The sequence below is a fragment of the Emys orbicularis genome, chromosome 8 (assembly GCF_028017835.1).
Source record: "Emys orbicularis isolate rEmyOrb1 chromosome 8, rEmyOrb1.hap1, whole genome shotgun sequence".
In the NCBI taxonomy this organism is placed as follows: Eukaryota; Metazoa; Chordata; order Testudines; family Emydidae; genus Emys; species Emys orbicularis.
Genome location: NC_088690.1, coordinates 83,082,030 through 83,103,225, shown reverse-complemented (window position 1 = coordinate 83,103,225; position 21,196 = coordinate 83,082,030). Strand labels below are relative to the sequence as shown.

At 44.7% G+C, this 21,196-nt stretch overlaps 1 protein-coding gene across 1 annotated transcript in view; it reads left to right on the top strand.

Moving 5' to 3' along the window:
- The first annotated feature begins 11,040 nt into the window (after positions 1-11,040).
- Positions 11,041-21,196, top strand: part of DOCK2 (dedicator of cytokinesis 2) — a 500,992-nt gene continuing 490,836 nt past the window's right edge. The window contains exon 1 of the mRNA XM_065410088.1: positions 11,041-11,249. Within this exon, the coding sequence (XP_065266160.1) occupies positions 11,207-11,249 (43 nt within the window). The 5' untranslated portion in view covers positions 11,041-11,206. The remainder of the gene's footprint in view (positions 11,250-21,196) is intronic.

Below are 21,196 nucleotides of genomic sequence, written 5' to 3'. Positions count from 1 at the left end.
AGTAAGTCTTTATGCACTTGTGCCCTGATTTCCCCTACCCCCTTCCCTGCCTGGCATTAATCCCCTGAAACTTCCATTGAAAACTGTGTGCACCAAACTGGAAATGTAAACACTCCAAAATGTGGGTGTCTGAAGTTAGGCTCCTAAATGTGTTCAGCACTTACACCAAAGTGGATCCAAGTTTTTCTGTTAGTTGCAGGTAATCAACTCATTAGAAAACTGAGGTGACTAAAATCAAAGGTAAACTTATTACACAGCATGAGTCTTATCCAGCAATAGAACATGGCCATTGATGTATAATCCTGTTGTACTTTCAGCAATTCAGTTAATTTTTTTCTTAGCTTGTGTTGTACAGATGCCTTCTCTTTTTTAATTTTTTTTTAAATCACTTACCTCATATCTCAGCCGTGGTAGAGCTGCCCCTGCCTGGACACTGACCAGGCTATTTGTGTCCCTCCACACTGGGCCTTGTTGAGCTCTTAATCTTCCTTTCAACTGAGTAGGTGGCATCCCTGTCTTTTTCCTTGGTCTCCTGGTGCACTTCTTGGGCACAGACTGTTACCCTTTCAAAGAAATGGGACCACATTGCCCAGCTGCCCCAGGACCAGTGTTGATTCCCTATTGGCTGCACCGTATGTTCTACCAGAGTTCCAACCTGGTGGGGGCTCTGGGTTTACAGTTCACCTCTTCGGTGATGTGTAATAGGTATAGTATGTAAAACACGGGTTTTGCAATGGTTTAAGTATAATTACATTAGAGTGAGACAAAAATAATAAAATCTTACATTCATTTCCCTGCCTCAGTTTCCTTATCCTTTGGGAGCTTTCTCTGGACTTAAGTCCAAGTCCTTTTCAGTGTCCAGGATCCTTCTGTGGCATATAGCTTTTTTTTTTTTTTTTTTTTTTGTTTTTTTTTTTTTTTTTGGAATTATGGAGTCTGTCTTCTACAGGTCAGCGTGCTTTGCCATTGGCTGGTTCCACAGTTAAAAACACTTCCCTATATCAGAACTATACGCCCCTTTTGTTCCTCTCACTCACCCTATGAATTTCTTGTTTATAAATCCTAACACAAATGTCTGGTTCCGATGTTCTGCCTCTGAGAGAAAATTCCAGGCCCCAAAACCTACAGAAAAGTTAGAGAAATTTGCTTCCCAAAGGATACAACTTTCCTATTGTTCCAAGGTGGTCAAATTCAAATGGAACTTCTTCAGGTTCACTCCATTGTCATACTTGAATTTCAGTCCAAAATGGAGGTAAAATAGCAGAAGGCGGCAAGCCCCACATTCAAAATGGACTTCACCACCTTGCACAAACAGTCTGATATCAAACAGAATTCATAAGCTATATATAAATTAACCAAATTATCATTCTGGGCACTTGAACAGTGGCTTAGGGTAGCTTCTTAAAAATAACCTCAGACCATGGGCTAGATTAGGGGTAGGCAACCTATGGCACGCGTGCTGAAGGCGGCACGCAAGCTGATTTTCAGTGGTACTCACACTGCCCGGGTCCTGGCCACCGGTCCGGGGGGCTCTGCATTTTAATTCAATTTTAAATGAAGCTTCTTAAACATTTTAAAAACCTTGTTTACTTTACATACAACAATAGTTTAGTTATATATTATAGACTTATAGAAAGAGACCTTCTAAAAACGTTACAATGTATGACTGGCATGCGAAACCTTAAATTAGAGTGAATAAATGAAGACTCGGCACACCACTTCTGAAAGGTTGCCGACCCCTGGGCTAGATCATCTTTCTGTGGGAGATGAGAATGAAAACCTATGGAATAGGAGACCTGCCTTTCAGGTATAGAACTGCAGAGTATATTACACATAAGGACTGAGATGTATTGTCAAAGCTGTGCTGGTAAGTTTGCATTCACATCACTTGTATGAATACTAAATCCACAATCATGAATTTTCTTTTTAAATCTTAAATTGATTTAAAATTTATAATTAACTTGAAGTGGCTCTAAGTACTTAATCCCTACAACCCCTTCCCACCCTTGCATACTACTTTAGTGCTGCTATTCTGTTTTAAAATTCTTGAGCCACTGCCATTTGGGTATCCTTAGAACTTAGCAGGTAAGTGATAGCAAAGAAGGGGAGTGTATCTCTGATGTTGTTTGATAGCAGTAAATCGGTGACTTTAGCTGTCATCAACCTGCTTTTCTTGGTCTTGTACATGAAAACTGTCCATGATTTTCACCAAAGGAAATATTGACAACTTTTGGTTTTATTTGACTCTCAAGAGTTCATCCATGTAAAAGCTTAGTCCCCCCCCCCCCCCCTGGGGCTTTTCTTTCTAAAATAATCCAAAATTCAGTTCTGGAATGTTAAAATACTGTGTTAAGCAAGTATAAAATCAAAGGGAGATGTGCTGCCTTAGAGTAGAATTAGACTTGAGTTGTAAAGTAAGAATTGAATGGATGATGTACAGCAAGAGCTAACAACCGCCTTCCAGTTGTAAAGCTATGTCTCTAGTTCATTTCAGTCTTGATCCATAAATGACTAAATGAGTACAGGTTTTTATTGCCCTAAACCAGTGATTTTCAACCTTTTTTCATTTGCAGACTCCAAAAAAAAATAAAATTGAATGGCGGTTCGGCCCCCTTTGGAAATCTGAGATATAGTCTGTGGCCCCCCACGGGTTCATGGACCACAGATTGAAAACAACTGTCCTAAACCTTTCATATTTGAGGTCAAGGGGGGCAGGGCATCTAATTGTTAATAGCCAGAGAAAATGTGGTTTAAAACTACTTGTGTAGCAGTCTATACATACAGAAATATTAGTTCACAGTTTTCTGAATCGTCTATTCAAATAGGCAATCCTTACCCAGAAAAACCCGATAGCCCCCAGAGAAGAGTGACACTTGCAAGGGGTTCCTTCTGTCTCTAATGATTCTTGAATGAACATACTTGAGACTGTTCCAAATACGTACCAAGGTAAACCTTGGCAGGCAAAGCTGGCATGTTACTACTAATAAAGAATTAAAATAGGTTAAAGTTTTCATATGTGAAGACTAAGTGTGAAAGGCTAAACATACAGAACTTAAAAGTCTGCATTGGTCAACTGCCTCCAATATTGCTTTCATCAATACAGTTTTATAAATTGTCAGCTAGCTTAGTGAATATTTTTATACTGATACTTAAACAGCAGCATTGCTCTTCCCTGCCAAATTGATTAATCCAGCCAATAAATTTTATTCCCAGCTGGGCAACTTTACCAAACAGTATTATTTCCAAGCATCTTTGAGTCATCCTTTAGTGTTACTGTTCCCATATTCAAAACTTATTGATTGCCTGACAGTTTCTACTGTATAAGGCTTCTTTAGTTTTAGATGCTACTTAGATTGTTCTATAAATAAGTTTGGCCATCTTTTTCGCGATGCTGCCAAAAGTGTCAGATTCCCCTAGAACCAAAGTTCCAAAGATTTTTTTTTTTCATCCGCAGTTCTGCTTATTCAAGTCAAGTGTTACTCATACTGTAGTACTGCAGCGTAAAACTTAACCTACAGTATAGTGCCTAGCTGATTTGAAATACAAATTAACTTTCACCTTAGATATGTACTTCTGTAACCATAAGCCAAATAGTGAAGAGATATAAACTTCAAAGAGGTGGGAAATCTTTCTTGGGATATATAATCTTGATGGGAAAAAATTATTTGTAAATCAGATCAGCTACTTTTTTCGCACTGGAAAGTAATCCTTGTGCTATGTTGTAACACAAGTAGCTGAGGAATTGTTCTGAGACAACTACTTTATATTACATTATTTTATTAATATTAAAATCATTCTTAAACTTGTATATGTGGTTTGTTAACTTTAATTTTGAGTATATGTTTTTATCATTGAGATATTGATCTCTATCTTGACAACTTGGACTCCTGACAAAGCTACAGAATATGAAGATTTTGGTTTAATTTAAATATTTTAAGATTCATTTTGAAGAGGAAATAAATGAGTTTAGTTAATACCAGAAGCAGAACATCCTGACCACAAAAAGCTGACTGAAAATCAAGTGGCTCTTAAACTATGAAACTGGTTACTTTTTTATCATACTTACCATGTCACTTTTGAACAAGCAGAACTTAATCCTTGGGAATTTGGATGGCATTATTTATATTGCTATAACCCTTTTTACAGAATCATAGTTAAGTGGGCATGACTTGAAAAATGAAGACTTACTTTGTTAAGCTTAACTTCAGGAGATAGTATCTCGTGTGTCTTCCACAATAAATTACAGGAAATAATGCACAATGCTATTTACCTTTATTGCACTCTCACCTTTTAACATACTACAACTACTCAAGACATATAGCATTGGAGCATAACTAGATATTGCATTACATCTCCTTTGTGTATGTCTGAGTTATAACTATATGTAGTTTATCTTAAGTTTATGTAAATCAGTAAGGACTCATGTTCTGACATTTAGGTGAGGGAAGGGAGGAATGGGCAGTAAAACTGACAAGAGGCACATCACATGTTTCCACTAAAGATGAATTAATTCTCTACAATGGATTTTCATAATAGTATTACAATGAATATGCGTTTACTAGGAAGTGTTATTCTTTTTTATTAGGTGGCTTCTTTAACAAGTGGAAGACACAGTATCTTTCACTGGGTACTTTCTTAACCCCTCCTGAAAACTGAGTTTTGCCAGCAAAAAAACAACAACGACTTAACGGAAGATGCTTCAGGAGGAAATGTAATTACCATCCACTCATCATTTTCTCCTATCTCTCTTTACTACTTGTTCGTTTGTTGGTGATGGGAGATGTACAATGAGTAGCCAAAGAGAACAGAAAGAAGCGTTTGTATTAAAAGTACTACATCTAAAAAGAGACTACCTTAGTCCCATCATGGACTTGAGGAAATGTAACAGTTATGTCAGACAAACCAAGATGCACATGTTGGTTCTGGCTCCTACTAACCTTATCCTTCACCAGAGAGTGGTTCAGAGATGTAGGTATTATACTGTATCATAGCAAGGTTGCACTTTCCAAACATTCTTTATAAGTTGAAGCCGCCTGCCCTGTAAATATATATTTTTTTTAAATTGAGACATTGTATCCAAACAGTTACTGACTTTAAACTTAGCCCTGGTCTACACTACGAGTTTAGGTCAAAATTAGCAGCGTTAGGTCGATTTAACCCTGCACCCATCTACACGACCAAGCCTGTTTTGTTGACTTAAAGGGCTCTTAAAAATCGATTTCTGTACTCCTCCCCGGCGAGGGGTTTAGTGCTAAAATCAACCTCGCTGGGTTGAATTTGGGGTAGTGTGGATGCAATTTGACGGTATTGGCCTCCAGGAGCTATCCCAGATTGCTCCACTAAGGTAGTTGCTCTGGACAGCACTCTCAACTCAGATGCACTGGCCAGTTATACAGGAAACGCCCCGGGAACTTTTGAATTTAATTTCCTGTTTGGCCAGCATGGCGAGTTCATCAGCACAGGTGACCATGGAGTCCCAGAATCGCAAAAGAGCTCCAGCATGGACCGAACGGGAGGTACTGGATCTGTTTGCTGTATGGGGAGAAGAATCCGTGCAGGCAGAACTCTGTTCCAAAAGACAAAATGCCAGTATATTTGCCAAAATCTCCAAGGGCATGATGGACAGAGGCTACAACAGGGGGACACAGCAGTGCCGGGTGAAAGTTAAGGAGCTGAGGCAAGCCTACCAAAAAACAAAGGATGCAAACGGTCGCTCTGGGTCAGAGCCCCATACATGCTGGTTCTATGATGAGCTGCATGCAATTCTAGGGGTGGCCCCTACCACTACCCCACCACTGTCTGTGGACACCTGCAAGGGGGGAGTCTCACGCAACAGGGATGAGGATTTTGTGGATGAGGAAGATGAGGAGGAGGTTGAGGATAGCGCACCGCAGGCAAGTGGAGAATCCCTTCTCCCCGGGAGCCAGGAACTGTTCATCACCCTGGAGCCAATACCCTCCCAACCCCCGCAAGGCAGGCTCCCGGACCATGAAGCTGGAGAAGGCACCTCTGGTGAGTGTACCTTTGTAAATATAATACAGGGTTTAAAAGCAAGTGTGTTTAATGATTAATTTACCACACCAAGCCAGTAGCAAGTAGTCTGGAATAATTGCAGCACAAAACATTCAAGCAATATTCATTCTTTATCTCTTTGTGTTAGCCTCAGGAGAGTGATATCATTCATGGTCACTTGGTTGAAATACAGGATATTTGTTTAAGGGGACATTCAGAGGTGCCCGTTCCTGCTGGGCTGTTTGCGTTTGGCTGACAGGGATCTTCCCTGATACTAGCCACGTGGTGTGTGTGTGGGTGAAGCGATCATCCCAGAGAATTGGAGGGGGAGGTTGGATTGTGCTGCACATTCACCCTAAAACCGCAGCTCCTCCTTTTAAATGGCCAACCCAACGGGCTTTGCTTGGTATGGGAAAGGAGGACACTGCTGTTTGAAACTGTTCCCACAAGTTATGAAGCGTGAAGAATCTGAAACCCTTTGCCTTACCATGGCTGCCTGCAAGCCGAATTCTGTTGCCCAGCCGAGCATGTGTGATGTCTCACACCAAACCAGCAGGCACTCAATATAAGAGGCAAAATGCGACCTTTTCCCTCCTCCAGCTGCAAATGTTTCTACGCTCCCCCTATCATCTCCATCCCAGAGGCTAGTGCAGATTAGAAGGCGAAAAAAACGCACTCGCAACATCATGTTCTCAGAGCTTATGCAGTCCTCCCGCACTGAAAGAGCTCAGCAGAATGAGTGGAGGCAAACAATGGCAGAGTCCAGGAAAGCGTTAAATGAATGCGATGAGAGGAGGGAGGAGCACACTGAGAGGAGGCAGGATGCAATGTTGAGGCTAATGGGGGAGCAAACTGACATGCTCAGGCATCTGATGGAGCTGCAGGAAAGGCAGCAGGAGCACAGACTGCCGCTGCAGCCCCTGTATAACCGCCTGCCCTCCTCCCCAAGTTCCATATCCTCTTTACCCAGATGCCCAAGAACGCCGGGGGGAGGCTACGGGCACCCAGCCACTCTACCCCAGAGGATTGCCCAAGCAACAGAAGGCTGGCATTAATAAGTTTTGAACTGTACTGTGGCCTTGTCCTTCCCTCCTGCCCTCATCCACCACCCCACCCGGTGCTTCCCTCCTCACCCACCCCTCCCGGGCTACCTTGCAAGTTTTCCCCCAATTTTTGTGATGAATTAATAAAGAATGCATGATTTGGAAACAATAATGACTTTATTGCCTCTGAAACCGGTGATCGAAGGGGGGAGGTCAGTTGGCTTACAGGGAAGTAGAGTCAACCAAGGGGGCGGGTTTTCATCAAGAGGAAACAAACAGAACTGTCACACCGTAGCCTGGCCAGTCATGAAACTGGTTTTCAAAGCTTCTCTGATGCGCATGGCGCGCAGCTGTGCTCTTCTAATCGCCCTGGTGTCTGGCTGCGCGTAATCGGCTGCCAGGCGATTTGCCTCAACCTCCCACCCTGCCATAAACGTCTCCCCCTTACTCTCACGGATATTGTGGAGCATTCAGCAAGCAGCAATAACAATGGGAATATTGGTTTCGCTGAAGTCTAACCTAGTCAGTAAACTGCACCAGCGAGCTTTTAAACGTCCAAATGCACATTCTACCACCATTCTGCACTTGCTCAGCCTATAGTTGAACTTCTCCTTACTACTGTCCAGGGTGCCTGTGTATGGCTTCATGAGCCATGGCATTAAGGGTAGGCTGGGTCCCCAAGGATAACTATAGGCATTTCAACATCCCTAACGGTAATTTTCTGGTCTGGGAAGTAAGTTCCTTCCTGCAGCTGTTCAAACAGACCAGAGTTCCTGAAGATGCGAGCGTCATGCACCTTTCCCGGCCATCCCACGTTGATGTCGGTGAAACATCCCTTGTGATCCACCAGTGCAGCACCATTGAAAAGTACCCCTTTTTGCGGTTTACGTACTGGCTGCCAAGGTTATCCGGTCCCAAGATAGGGATATGCGTTCCGTCTGTTGCCCCACCACAGTTAGGGAACCCCATTGCAGCAAAGCCATCCACTATGACCTACACATTTCCCAGAGTCACTATGCTTGATAGCAGCAGCTCAGTGATTGCATTGGCTATTTGGATCACAGCAGCCCCCACAATAGATTTACCCACTCCAAATTGATTCCCGACTGACCGGTAACTGTCTGGCGTTGCAAGCTTCCAGAGGGCTTTCGCCACTTGCTTCTCAACTGTGAGGGCTGCTCTCATCTTGGTATTCTTGCGCTTCAGGGCAGGGGAAAGCAAGTCACAAAGTTCCATGAAAGTGCCCTTACGCATGTGAAAGTTTCGCAGCCACTGGGAATCATCCCAGACCCGCAACACTATGCGGTCCCACCACTCTGTGCTTGTTTCCTGGGCTCAGAATCGGCGTTCCATGGCATGAACCTGCCCCATTACCACCATGATGTCCGAATTGCCAGGGCCCATGCTTTGAGAGAAGTCTGTGTCTGTGTCCTCCTCACTCTCGTCACCGCGCTGCTGTCGCCTCCTCGCCTGCTTTTGCAGGTTCTCCACATACTGCAGGATAATGCGCGATGTGTTTACAATGCTCACAACAGCAGCGGTGAGCTGAGCGGGCTCCTTGCTTGCCATGGTATGGCGTCTGAAGGAGAGCAGGAAAGCAGAGTTGCAGTGGAATTGGATGACGACGGATGCCACGAGAATAGCTATTTATGCAGAACGACGAGAGGACCTGCGAGATGGATTCATGGCACCAGGAGAGCAGAGTTGCAGCAGAAGCGGTTGAGGACGACGGTTAGCACCGCGCACATTTCCCGAGGAAGAACACACGTAACGGGGGCACATGACAGACAACATGGAGAAATTCGCTATTGAGACAATAGCAGAAGAGCAGAGTTGCAGTGGAAGTGGTGTATGATGATGGTTAGCAGTCCTACTGCACCGTCTGCTGACAGCAGCACCCAGGACACAACAGCAGTGGTGTCAGTGAGCTGAGCGGGCTGCACGCTTGCCCTGGTATGGTGTCTGCGCAACAAAAAGGCGCGAAACAATTAGATGCCGTTGCTTTCACGGAGGGATGGGCGACTGACGACATGTACCCAAAACCACCCGCGACAATGTTTTTGCCCCATCAGGCATTGGGAGCTCAACCCAAAATTCCAATGGGCAGCGGAGACTGCGGGAACTGTGGGTTAGCTACCCACAGTGCACCGCTCCGTAAGTCGAAGCTAGCCACGGTAGTGAGGACGCACTCCACTGACTTAATGTGCTTAGTGTGGACATATGCAATCGACTGTATAAAATCGATTTCTAAAACTCGACTTCTATAAAATCGACCTAATTTCGTAGTGTAGACATACCCTTAGTGCCTAAGAAGACCAATCCTCTCCAGAGTCTCCTGTCACACTCTAGAAAGCCTATCTGCGAGGACCAATGTAAACGGTCAAATTAAGAATGCCTGGACATTCAGGTCCAACAAAATAGAGATAGGGGATGGCTGAATACAACAAATTCAGTGAGACACATCAAGAAATTTTTTATCACTGGTGTAAATTCAAGCTAATGTATGTTAGCTAATGGATTAATTTGCTCCATTAGTCTAAATTGGGGATGATGAGTTGCACACTATAAATGCCTACATACAAAGAAGGGCTAAAGATTTCATTACAGAGGTGGGAATAACAGACTGGTGGTTGCGTGAGGGGAGAATTTCAGTGGCCCAGAATCCCCTTTAGTGTAAATTCCCATTTCTGTATATCAAACATTATCTTTACTGCTAAAATATAAAGTGCCTTTTTCAAGTTGACTTAAAATAAGTGGTCACTTGGGAACTTACATCGCCCTTCTGAAAATACCTTTTTTCATAAGCCTACACCATATAGGGCTTGAATTAACAACAAAACAAACAGAACTGAAACACTCAAGTTTGCAGACAGGACTGATGTTCACAAGCTAGCACTAAAGATCTGTTGTTGCGCCACACTGTCTTCAGTAAACTGAAGCTTGGATTGGCAGTGTCTGTGCTTGCGTATGTGGTCTGTGGATGAAATGAAGATTGAAATTGCCAGGATTGTCAGTGCAGAATGTCATACCAGCATTAGAGCTACTGATTTTTTCAGAAATGTTTAAAGGTAAAAAGTGGGTGCAAAGAAATCTTGTAAAGTGAATTTATCCCACTGAAAAAACTTGGGAACATAACTTCATTTAAAAGATTCTCTTAAGCCTCTGTCCTTGTAAGACAAGCCAAGAGAGAGAAGTGAAGGTGAGGCTTCATGGCATACGTCATCTGTATCTTGCTCTCCATCCCAACTTTGAACATCTAGATTATATGATGTTTGCATGTCCAAAACTTAAAGTTAAGTCAATGGGAGTTTTGAGCATGGACTGTGTGGTCAGGCTGTAAGTGGGAAAAATCCATGGTTTTCTTGAGCTGTGGTTTTGTGACATTACAAAGGAATATTAAAGTGCTTCACTATTTTGAACTGGAAGACCTAAGCAACTAGCATTACTGTTTACTACTTACTGCTCTAAATCTTACATGAAAGATTTCAAACCTCATCCATCCTTGGTTGCAGCCACATTTTTGCCCTTGCTATGTCTATCCTGTGAAACTACTCTGCAGGACAGGGCTAAAACATGGCAGTTCCCATATAGTTAAGTCACATCTTGTGGGGCCAGTTGGAAAAATCCAAGGCTGTAGCACAATATGGGAACGGAGACTTGAACTACAAGATTCAAATGTTCAGTGTTGAGAGCTGCAATATTATAATCAGGTCATACAGCACAGTAGCCTTCTACTGTAAATGGGACCAGGTCCAGAGCTGAAAGATGTGTGGTAGAAGGCAGTGTTTGGCGTGACTCCCTTTCCATCTTGTCTGTTCACATATTACTGTCATTTTTCTGTTGCTAAGACACCCACTTCAGATCACCCCTCCCCCACAATAGGCGTGACTTTTTGGTAATGACTGACTCAGTTGGGAGAGAGTTAGAAAAGAGGAAGGAAGCAGGAGCCTCTGTGAACAGCAGCAAAGTGCACAGAGCAGTAGCAGCCGCGTTAGTCAGCCCCAGTTTCCTCCCAGGCCATCAGTGACTAGAGCTGGGTAACAGATTTGACTTCCAAGAGCCTCACTCGCACCATTGCTGCAGTACGCTGCTCACATTCAGTGGCTTTGCTGGGGGCTGGCATCCTCTGGGACCTGGAGGACACACATGCAATGGCGCCCTGGCACAAGACTGAGAAGGAGAGGAGCGGCGTGGGTATGTAACGTAGCAGACTGCCATTTGGGTTTTGCCCCCTCTCAGTTTTCAAGCAGGATGTGGGCAGGTATTTGCTGCAGTGCAATGAACTCCCTTCCCTACCATGTTCCTGCAGTGCCTTGTGAAAAAAACAGAAATTCTGTGTTAACACAAACCCAAAGGGGAGCTTGCAGGGAAAACTTTGTGTTGCCTACTTGAGATTTTTTCACCTCACTCTTTGCCACTGCTGGGAGAATCAGGCTGCCACTCTAGAAATGGTAGGGAAATGCTACATCTTCAAAGTGACTACGGCCAGGGTTTTCAGGGTCTCAGCATGCAGTAAGACAAGGAACTATTTAGGGTGCTGCTTGAGGAACGACAGGGAGTTGAAATGGGAAAACAGACTTCCATGTCAGGAAAATAATGCATGTGTTTATTGGGGAAGGAGGTGAACCCCTCTAGTACCACTGAGAGTGGTACTAGAAAAGGGGCTAATAAATAAGAATGAAGTTCTTCTGTTGGCTGGAGGGATGACCTCTTCCATCTCTGGTTTCTCTGATTAAATAGAGACTGGCATTCTTCCTGGAGTTAACAGGAATTTTGTAATTGTGCTAAATTAAACTGAAGAAAACCACAATAATCAAAGTTGGAACAGAAGCACTCAAAATTTGTCCCTTGAGCACCTTCCACTAATTAGTAACAAAATATTTCTCTCGCTCCCTTGGGCAGACCGCTATTGATAGCAAGGAACCTTAAGTCACTGTTAAAATACACATTGATACGTACTTATATACGCAGCACCATAAGGATTTTTTAAAATTAAAAATAAAAAAAAAAGACAAACCCAGGAGAGAACAGAGTACTTCACAGTACACATCATAGGGGCTGATAGTTACATGGAGTAAAATGATTATTACTTTCCTGGAGGAAATAATAAAAGCAAAATAATTTCTCCTTGTTTAATTTCCATGCACAGAAGTGGTAAAATTGTGAAATCTAAGTATTCTGTACTGGTGGTAATTTCCATTGCAAAACCAAAGGGCTAAGATACTTGATTTTCTGTTTCAGTCGTGAGGGGGTGGGGACAGAAAGCAGAAACATGTAACTTTAATTTTGAACTTCTGTGTTCTGGCAAGCTGATCATCTGCCCTATAACAGCTGGATTTGTGTAGGATGTTGTGTCTTAATGTCCATATGTTGGTAATCAGAGTGTACTGCTTGGGTGAGCTAGAATATAGAATTTAAATCACTTGTGTATGAGAAAACAATTTAAGTGCTCAGTCTGTGTTGAGCTTTTTTGTAGACAACACTCTGATTCTGGGTGTGCTCAGTTTTTTCTGTGTAATGCTAGTCAGAGTAAATAAAGGCTAATAATTAATAGATTCTTATAAGGATGGAAAAGACTACTAGATCATCTAGTTTAACTGCCTGTGGCCATTGCATTTCACCCACGTACCCTTACATTGATGCCAACAACTTGTGTTTGACTGAAGCATATCTTTCAGAAAGGCACCCAGTCTTGATCTAAAGAAATCAAGAGATGGAGAATCCACTACTTACCTTCGTGGCTTATTCCAAAGGTTAATGACATTCACAGTTAAAAATGTGTGCCTTGTTTCTAATTTGAATTTGTCTGGCTTCAGCTTCCATTCATGTGGTCACTGATCATGCATTATGATTTTAAGTGTTGCATGTGACTGCAAGAGTCTTTATAATATTTGCTAGCTGTACCATAGCAGCGATTTGAATGCCACAAGCACTGTTCATTATCTGAAATAACACATCCTTTTTAGTACATAAAATAAACAATACTTTCTTCAGCAAAGGTTTCTGGTTCAATTAATATATTAGTCTGTATAAAAGCTGTATCTTTACTGAACTGATTTATCCACAAATATAACTGCACACAAAATCAATTTTTTTCAGTATTATCAGTAGGAAGGGTTTCTAATGTTAGTCAGTCTACAGTTGCTCCAAGACGGTTGCTCGGGTTTGTGGTCTGAATATTTAGCTGTGTAACTTTTTGCATAATGAATTAGAATCCCTAGCAACTTACCATCATGAACACTTTATATTGTTTTAGCACCTTAAACGCATTAGCTGAAGTTTCCTTTAGAAAATAACCAAGGCAAGTGACATTTTAAAGAAAAGTACTTTGATAAGGCTAAAAAGTATGTAATTAGTTGTTATTATTGAAATTATTCAGTTGAATTTTTTCTACTTTTAGTACAAGAATAAAATCTTAAGTGTCAATTTGACAAAATGAATGTCTACGTAATTAAATTACAGGTGATACAATAATAGTGTGTTAGCTTTCCTTTAGTTCTGTCTTGTATCAACCCAAATAACTAGGGTTGTCTCTGAAAATGACAGAAAATCCTTTATTGCCTAAAATGAAACTTAACACCTGTTAAATATCACCTTTTCGAGATAAAGTTGTTGACTCCTCCTTAAACCTGTTATCTGGGCTCATGACAGGGCTTGGAATTGAAGAAGCACATTAGAGAGGTGAATGATGGAGTTATGGCTGCTTATACTGCTAATCATGTTTGCAATACTCATGAGTCACCTAATTAAAGTCAATGGGATTATTTGCATTGCATGCAAGGTATTCCACAACTTGGCCTACTATAGGGACCAAATGAGTAAACTGCAATCTTGAGAGGGGGTTGGTGGAGGATGAGTGGGGGGAACACATCAGTACAGCTGAGAGAAAATTAGTTGATTACTTCTACATACAGTGCACATCAGGGCAGTAACACACAACTTCAGTAGAACAGGGTGAAGATAATGGAAGAATTTTTTGACAAGATGTAGCTATTTCATACTTGAAAGTTTATCTCCAATTCATTTCCTGCTGCAAATTAAGGATACAGTGAGACAGTTATCATTTGAACTACATCCCAGATTAGTTCAAAGAAACATACTGTTGCAGTTTGACTAAGACAAATTGAGAGTGAGGTACGGGAAGGTGAGAATGGCACAGACCACTACCTGCTTATTTAAAGTATGTGAAGGTACTTCACTGGCATTTGGGAGCAGAGGATAAGTGTACTGTACATATATTTGTTTAAATAAGGCAGACAAGTGCTTTATAGAGTGGTGAAACAGCTGCTGTATTGCAGCTTTTCCCTAATGATAATTTGCAAAGACTTGATTTGTTTATTTGTGCACCCGTAGGCATAAATAATCTTATCAGGAATAGCATAATAGAACATTGCATAAACACTATGCAGCATTGGCTATGCATGATTTTCTATGGGTCAAATTGCATTAAACCCATTGTTACAGAAATGTTTTATCAAGCTTTATGGCCCTGGTTTTAATCCAATGTGACCTACCAGGCAATCAACTAGCAGAATGCCATAGAGCAGTATTATGTCCAACCTTAAAAAAGAGATGAAAACATCTGCTTTGAAACATGGTGTGTGTATATTTGTATGACTAAGGGGAGGTAGTGTAATATTTGCCAATTAGCTTATTCAGTAATTGGGGATAATATTGAAATACTGAAATGTCATGCAATAGCATTAACTGTATTGTGGTTACCATCTTAATAAGTGACCATTGCACTGCCATGGTAATGAGTTGGTCTTAGGCTTCTCATCTGTACATCTCAGAATACCCTACAAAGCATGGCAAGTATGAATAAGCTAGTTTTCCAGATGGGAAAACTGAGGCACAGAAATGAAGTGACTAGTCTTAACACAACAGGTGAATGGGAGATCTGGGAATGTAATCCAGGTGGTCTCCCAGTCTAGTGACCCCTGCCACTTTGTGTTCTGAGTATATAGTATGCTTTTTCATTAAAATGCTTTATCAATGAAAGATTTTTTTATAATATGGATGGAAAATAACTTGCTGTCATAAAACTGTGTATTTGGATTATATCTTATTTCACAAACTGGACAGGGAAAGACAGGATCAGCATTCGTATAAGATGTCTCAAGAATACTAAAATACCAGCAGTATAAGCACTCAAAAGTATGCCCCTTGTTTTTGGATAAGATGTCTATCATCTATGTGAAGCAGGTAGAACTAACTTCCCTCTAAAGATGCTACTGGGTAGTGGGTTTCAGTAAAGGCTTTCCTGGTTAATGGACAACTGAAGACCCATAGAAGTTCTGCTAAGCTAGGCTTTATGGTGGGTATAGTGAAAGTAGCAGCACCTCTTACTCTCCTCCATAGCTAAGGTTTATGGAGGCTTTTAAGAATTCTTTCCTTCCATCTGTTTTAGCTCACAACTTGCCTGAGCTCACATGGTTCACCCCTGCTGCTAACCTGCTTTCTTCCCCTTCCCTCCTCCTTGATCTGTCACATACTGTTAAACCAAAGAGATGCGAGACATCATAGAAACCAAGGTGGCAGTGTCTTTCAAATGAGACTAAGTAAGTAGCAGAGATGAGTCAGTGAGGGGCAGTGTTTCATTTAATCCTACTTTTTAGCTTATTGTTAAGGTACTCTAAGGATGTTTTGGAATTGAAATGGGTTTGGCCTTTTGAAGGAGGAATTTACAGGGAGACAGGGTGGATTCTGACTTACACCTGTAAAAGATGGACTGATTAGGAATTGAGAGATGGGGAGGTAATTGTCATGTTCTCTAACCAGACATCAATTCTGGAGGTAAGGTCCAAGATATGACCAGACACTGTGTGTCCTGAGGTGGAAAGAGTAGATAAGAGATTTGAGGCCATTGAGACAAAAGAGGTGTTAGTATAAATTATGAAGTTTCCCAGGGTGACTGCATCCCATTCCATTTATCTTTGAAACCTTTCTGTCTGGAGGCCTATAGATAAGGGTGATGCCCATATTGGCTTTGCCTTTGAACTCTTATTGAGGGGATTTACTCAAATGACTTTCCATTGATCCTGCAGAACCTCTCTGAGGCTGGAAGGGAATAGAATGGAAACTACGTATCTGGTTTTGTCCATTCTGGCATGGTAATGTTGCGGTCAGCCTTGAGAAAAGAAGGTTGTGGTGTCATCCAACAAGGTTTAAGTAATGTGCAACCCAAAGTGAGGTTCTTGGTAATGAGAGGAGTAGAGGGTTTCATGTTTTGTTCTGTTTCTTTACTCAGCACATTCCAGATACGTTGGTGTGTGCTGTTGTTCTGCCCTGTGAGGTGGCTGTGGTTTTATTGCATGCAGTGCTTAACTTGTGCCAGGGCTTAGCCCTGGTACCTCTAGGCTTAGCAGTTCATAGCCCTGGCACCTCTGGGCTTGCCATGTCAGTTATAAAAGTAAAATAATTGCTTGAGCCCCAGCAGCTCTTTCATTACAAATTAATCGCTGATTGTAGGTAGCTAGTGACATACTTTTCAGACATAGGTTTGTCCTATTTGTGTGAGGCGTTAGATAAGACTAGGATAGCAAAGAAAATGTGGCAGACTGTCCCCCCCCCCTTTTTCTTTCTTTTGGTGGCAGTTGGCTAGAAGTGCAACCCTGGGAAGGGGGGTTGACCTTGTGAGCTATTCCCCAGAATGATTGGGAGAAGGTGCCACCTTAGCAGTGAGTGGAGCACCCCGTCACACAGTGCTTGAGAGAGGGGCTGGTGGTCAATCTTGTTAACATTTATGCCCCGAAATCAGGCCCGGAATGGCTGCACTTTTTTCACCAGGCGTCCGCCTTCCTCAGCTCCTTGGATCCTCACGAGTGCCTGGTCCTGGGCGGGGATTTTAACACCACCCTTGAGGAGTGGGACTGCTTGGGGACCGAGCAGTGTCCGGCCGCCATGGACGTCGTCCGGGAGATTGTCGACCATCACTCTCTGGTGGATGTCTGGCGCGACCACTACCCGGACGACATGTCGACATTCACCTTTGTCCAGGTGGAGGCCCGTCGGTCGCATCACTCCCGGTTGGACCGCATTTACTTATTACACAGTCACCTTTCACGGGCACACTCCTCCATCATCTGGCCGGCCCCGTTCTCAGATCACCATCTGGTGACCGTGATGGTCTCTCTCAGCACGGAGAGACCGGGGCTGGCCTATTGGCACTTTAATAACAGCTTGTTGGAGGATGTGAGCTTCGTGGTGTTCTTCTGGGAGTTCTGGCTGGCCTGGCGAGGGCAGAAGCGCACCTTTCCCTTGGTGTGGCGATCGTGGGATGTGGGGAAGGTGCGCGCCTGGCTCTTCTGCCGTGACTACACCTGGGGCGCCAGCCGGCGGAGGGATGCGGCGATAGAGCAGTTGGAACAGGAGGTCTTAGAGCTGGAGAGGCATCTGGCCGCCAGGCCCGAGGATCCATCCCTCTGTGGAGTGTGCCAGGAGGAACTCTGGGCCCTTGAGGACCATCGAGCCCAGGGTGCCTTTGTTTGATCCCGCATCCACCTCTTTCGGGAGATGGACCATGGCTCCCGCTTCTTCTATGTCCTGGAGAAAAAGAAGGGGGCTAAGAAGCATGTCACCTGCCTTTTGGCAGAGAATGGCACCCCTCTCACGGATCCAGAGGAGATGCACGGGATGGCCAAGGCCTTCTACACGAGCCTTTTCTCCTCGGATCCGACTGATCCCGACGCTTGCAGAGTGCTCTGGGACGGACTCCCAATGGTCAGCGCAGGCAATCGAGACTGACTAGAGCTGCCTCTCACTCTGGCCGAGCTCTCGGAAGCCCTCCGCCACATGCCCACGAATAAATCCCCAGGCATGGACCAGCTGACCGTGGAGTTCTACCACGTGTTCTGGGACATCCTCGGCCCGGACATTGTCACTCTGGGCCGAGTTCTTGGAGAGCAGGGTCCTCCCCCTGTCGTGCAGGTGAGCCATGCTTGCCTTGCTTCCCAAGAAGGGGAACCCGCGTGACCTTCAGAATTGGCGTCCCATCTTGCTCCTCAGTACAGACTACGAAGTCATAGTGAAGGCCATCTCGCTGTGGCTGGGGTCTGTGCTGGCAGATGTGGTCCACCCCATGAGACTTACACGGTCCCGGGCTGTACCATCTTTGATAATCTGTACTTGGTCTGGGATCTCTTGGAGATCAGGTGTATGGATGGTCTGTCGTTTGCCCTTCTGTCCCTGGATCAGGAGAAGGCGTTCGACCGGGAGGACCATAGGTATCTCCTGGGCACTCTGCGGGCATTCGGCTTTGGACCCCAGTTTGTGGGTTTTCTCCAGGTGCTATATGCCTCCGCAGAGTGTCTGGTCAGGCTCAACTGGACCCTGACTGAGCCAGTCAGCTTCGGGTGGGGAGTATGGCAGGGGTGCCCCCTCTCGAGCCAGCTGTACGCTCTGGAGATAGAGCCCTTCCTCTGTCTCCTCCATCAGAGGTTGACGGGGTCAGTGCTCCATGAGCCAGAGTGGCGGCTGGTCCTGTCAGTCTATGCCGATGATATGCTCCTCGTGATCCAGGATCCGGGCGACCTGGTGTGGGTGGAGGCTTGTCAGCCATCTACTCGGCGGCCTCCTCTGCCTGGGTCAACTGGGTCAAGAACTCTGGCCAGGTGGTCGGGGACAGGTGGCAAGCAAGATCCATCACACCTGCGCTTCAGGCCATCCAGTGGAGCATGGGTCCACTGCTCTATCTCAGCGTTTACCTTTCTGCCATGCATCCATCTCTGCCAGAAAACTGGCAAGGTTTAGAGGGCAGGGTGTTGGAGCAGCTGCAGAGGTGGACAGGACTAGTCCGATGCCTCTCCCTCTGAGGGAGGGCACTTGTGCTCAATCAGTTAGTCCTGTCCATGCTCTGGCACCGGCTCAACACCTTGGTCCTGGCCCCGAGTTTCCTGGCCAACCTCCGGACGTTGGTTCTAGAGTTCTTTTGGCCGGGACTGCACTGGGTCTCTGCAGGGGTTTTCCACCTGCCCCTGGAGGAGGGAGAACAGAGCCTGAAGTGCTTGAGCACTCAGGTCCATTTATTCCACCTCCAGGCCCTGCAGAGGCTCCTTTATGGTGCAGGTAGTCTGGCGTGGAGCATACTGGCACACACCTTCCTCTGCCACTTCCAAGGGCTCCAATATGATTGGCAGCTCCTTTATCTCCATCTGAGAGGTCTTCTGCAAGACCTCTCTGGGCTGCTGGTCTTCTACCAGGACCTCCTCCAGACCTGGAAATTGGTCTCAGCAACCAGGTCCATGGCGGCCATCAAGGGGGCGGATCTCCTTGCGGAGCACCTGCTACACAACCCCCAGATCTGTGTGCAGGTGGCAGAGTCCCACTCGGTGCGACAGAGGCTGGTCCTGGCAGAAGTCACCAGAATCGGAGACCTCCTGGACTACGACCAGGGAGACTGGCTGGATCCCCTGACGCTCGCTCAGTTCGTGGGGCTCTCCGGCCCTCATACTCCCCAGCGCGTACTTCAGGAGGTGAGGGCTGCTTTGCCTCCCACTTCTCGGGTCTAGCTCGACCGGGTCCTGCGGGAGAGTGCCCCCCGCCCACCCTACACCCCAGGCCCTCTAGACTTTCTCATCGGGCCGTGGGCCACCCAGCCATCCCACCCCTTCATGTTAGCCGGCTGCACAAACTGCAGCCAGCTTGTTTCTGGAGTACGCCAAGGAGACATCTGTACATTCTCGTGCTCACAACCTTCACGTCAGGTTCCCTTTGTTTAGCCCTGACACCTCACTCCTGTCCCTGTTGTATCTTTAGTTGTCCCCCCGTAATTAATTGAGATCCCGGACTTTGTGGATCCTCCCCTTAGGCTGGGGGAGGTCCTTTAGCAGTGGGCAGGCTTCTGACCACCCACTTCCAGCATCCCAACAGGACACAGTGCTTGAGAGACATCAGCACCTAGGTGAAGAGTAGCTGGCTGAGGGTATAAATCCAGAAGGAGATGAAGATAATAGTAGGAAGGGATGTGCCTTATTGCCATATCACTTTCTTCCAGTGAGTGCATCTGCCTTGAGTCAATGTGGTCTTCAGCCTTGGAGTTATTCTGGACCTGGGGGGGATACCAAAAAAGCTAGGAAACTGCACCCCCATCACGCTAAATTTGGACATGAGCACAGTGAGTCATGACTGTGTAATCTCCAGGGGTGGTTACTGTAAATTCAAATGAAAATGCCAACTGTGTGCTCCTTTGAAAAGTGACAACATAAAATCTCCCCTTTCTTACTCAGCAGATCTGATCCTGGTGAGCAGTCAGTCACATCAGCTGATATCCATGACTATTGCAGTTGCTGCAAACCTCAGTCAGTTCTTGGAGAGAACTATACGTTAATTTGGTTTGTGCATCATCAGCAGAATTGCTAAGTAAATCCAATCTGCAGGACCCACTATGATATCTTCATATTCTGCTCCCCACTGCACCCGTGCAACTACACTGATTAGGATTGCCCAAGGGACAGTGAAAACATGATTGAGAACCATAGGATTGTGTGAGCGTAGTTGTCAGCAGCTGGCTTGCACAACCTTTGGTGGGTGGTAGTGCGTGAGCTGAAATGACTTTTGAAATCCTGTATTGAGATGGCACCCTGTACAATTGGGAAAGGCATATTTTTACTTATGTTTCTATATCTAAGGTACTTGTATGGCCTCCATCACCATAGCAACTGAATGCCTCACAATCTTTAATATATTTATCCTCACAGCATTCCTGTGAGGCAGGGAAGTACTATTTCCATGTTACCAGTGGGGAAATGAGAGATTTAAGGGAATTGCCCAAGGTCACCCAGGAAACCTGTAGCACAGCAGAGAATTGTATCCATGTCCCTTTGAGTCTTATGCTGGCAACCACTGCACCATCCTGCCTCAATGAGGTACAATAAATAGGAAAACCCACAATGCCACCTCCACCAAATCACAGTAGAATCCTGCTTGTGAGGAGCTGCAGTTGGTTCAGCGTGCAGCAGCTGTTACATGAGCAACAGAGCTTAAAACCTCAGTAGACAAGACGGATGTGGGGTGGGGGGAAGGAGTAGAACACACAAGTGGAGTGAACAATGGGATGGCAGCAAAGGTCATGTTGGATTCCCACCTTTTTTTGGTATGGTTTTGGTAGGTTTAGTTAGAGGGATGAAGGGAGAGGGATGTTG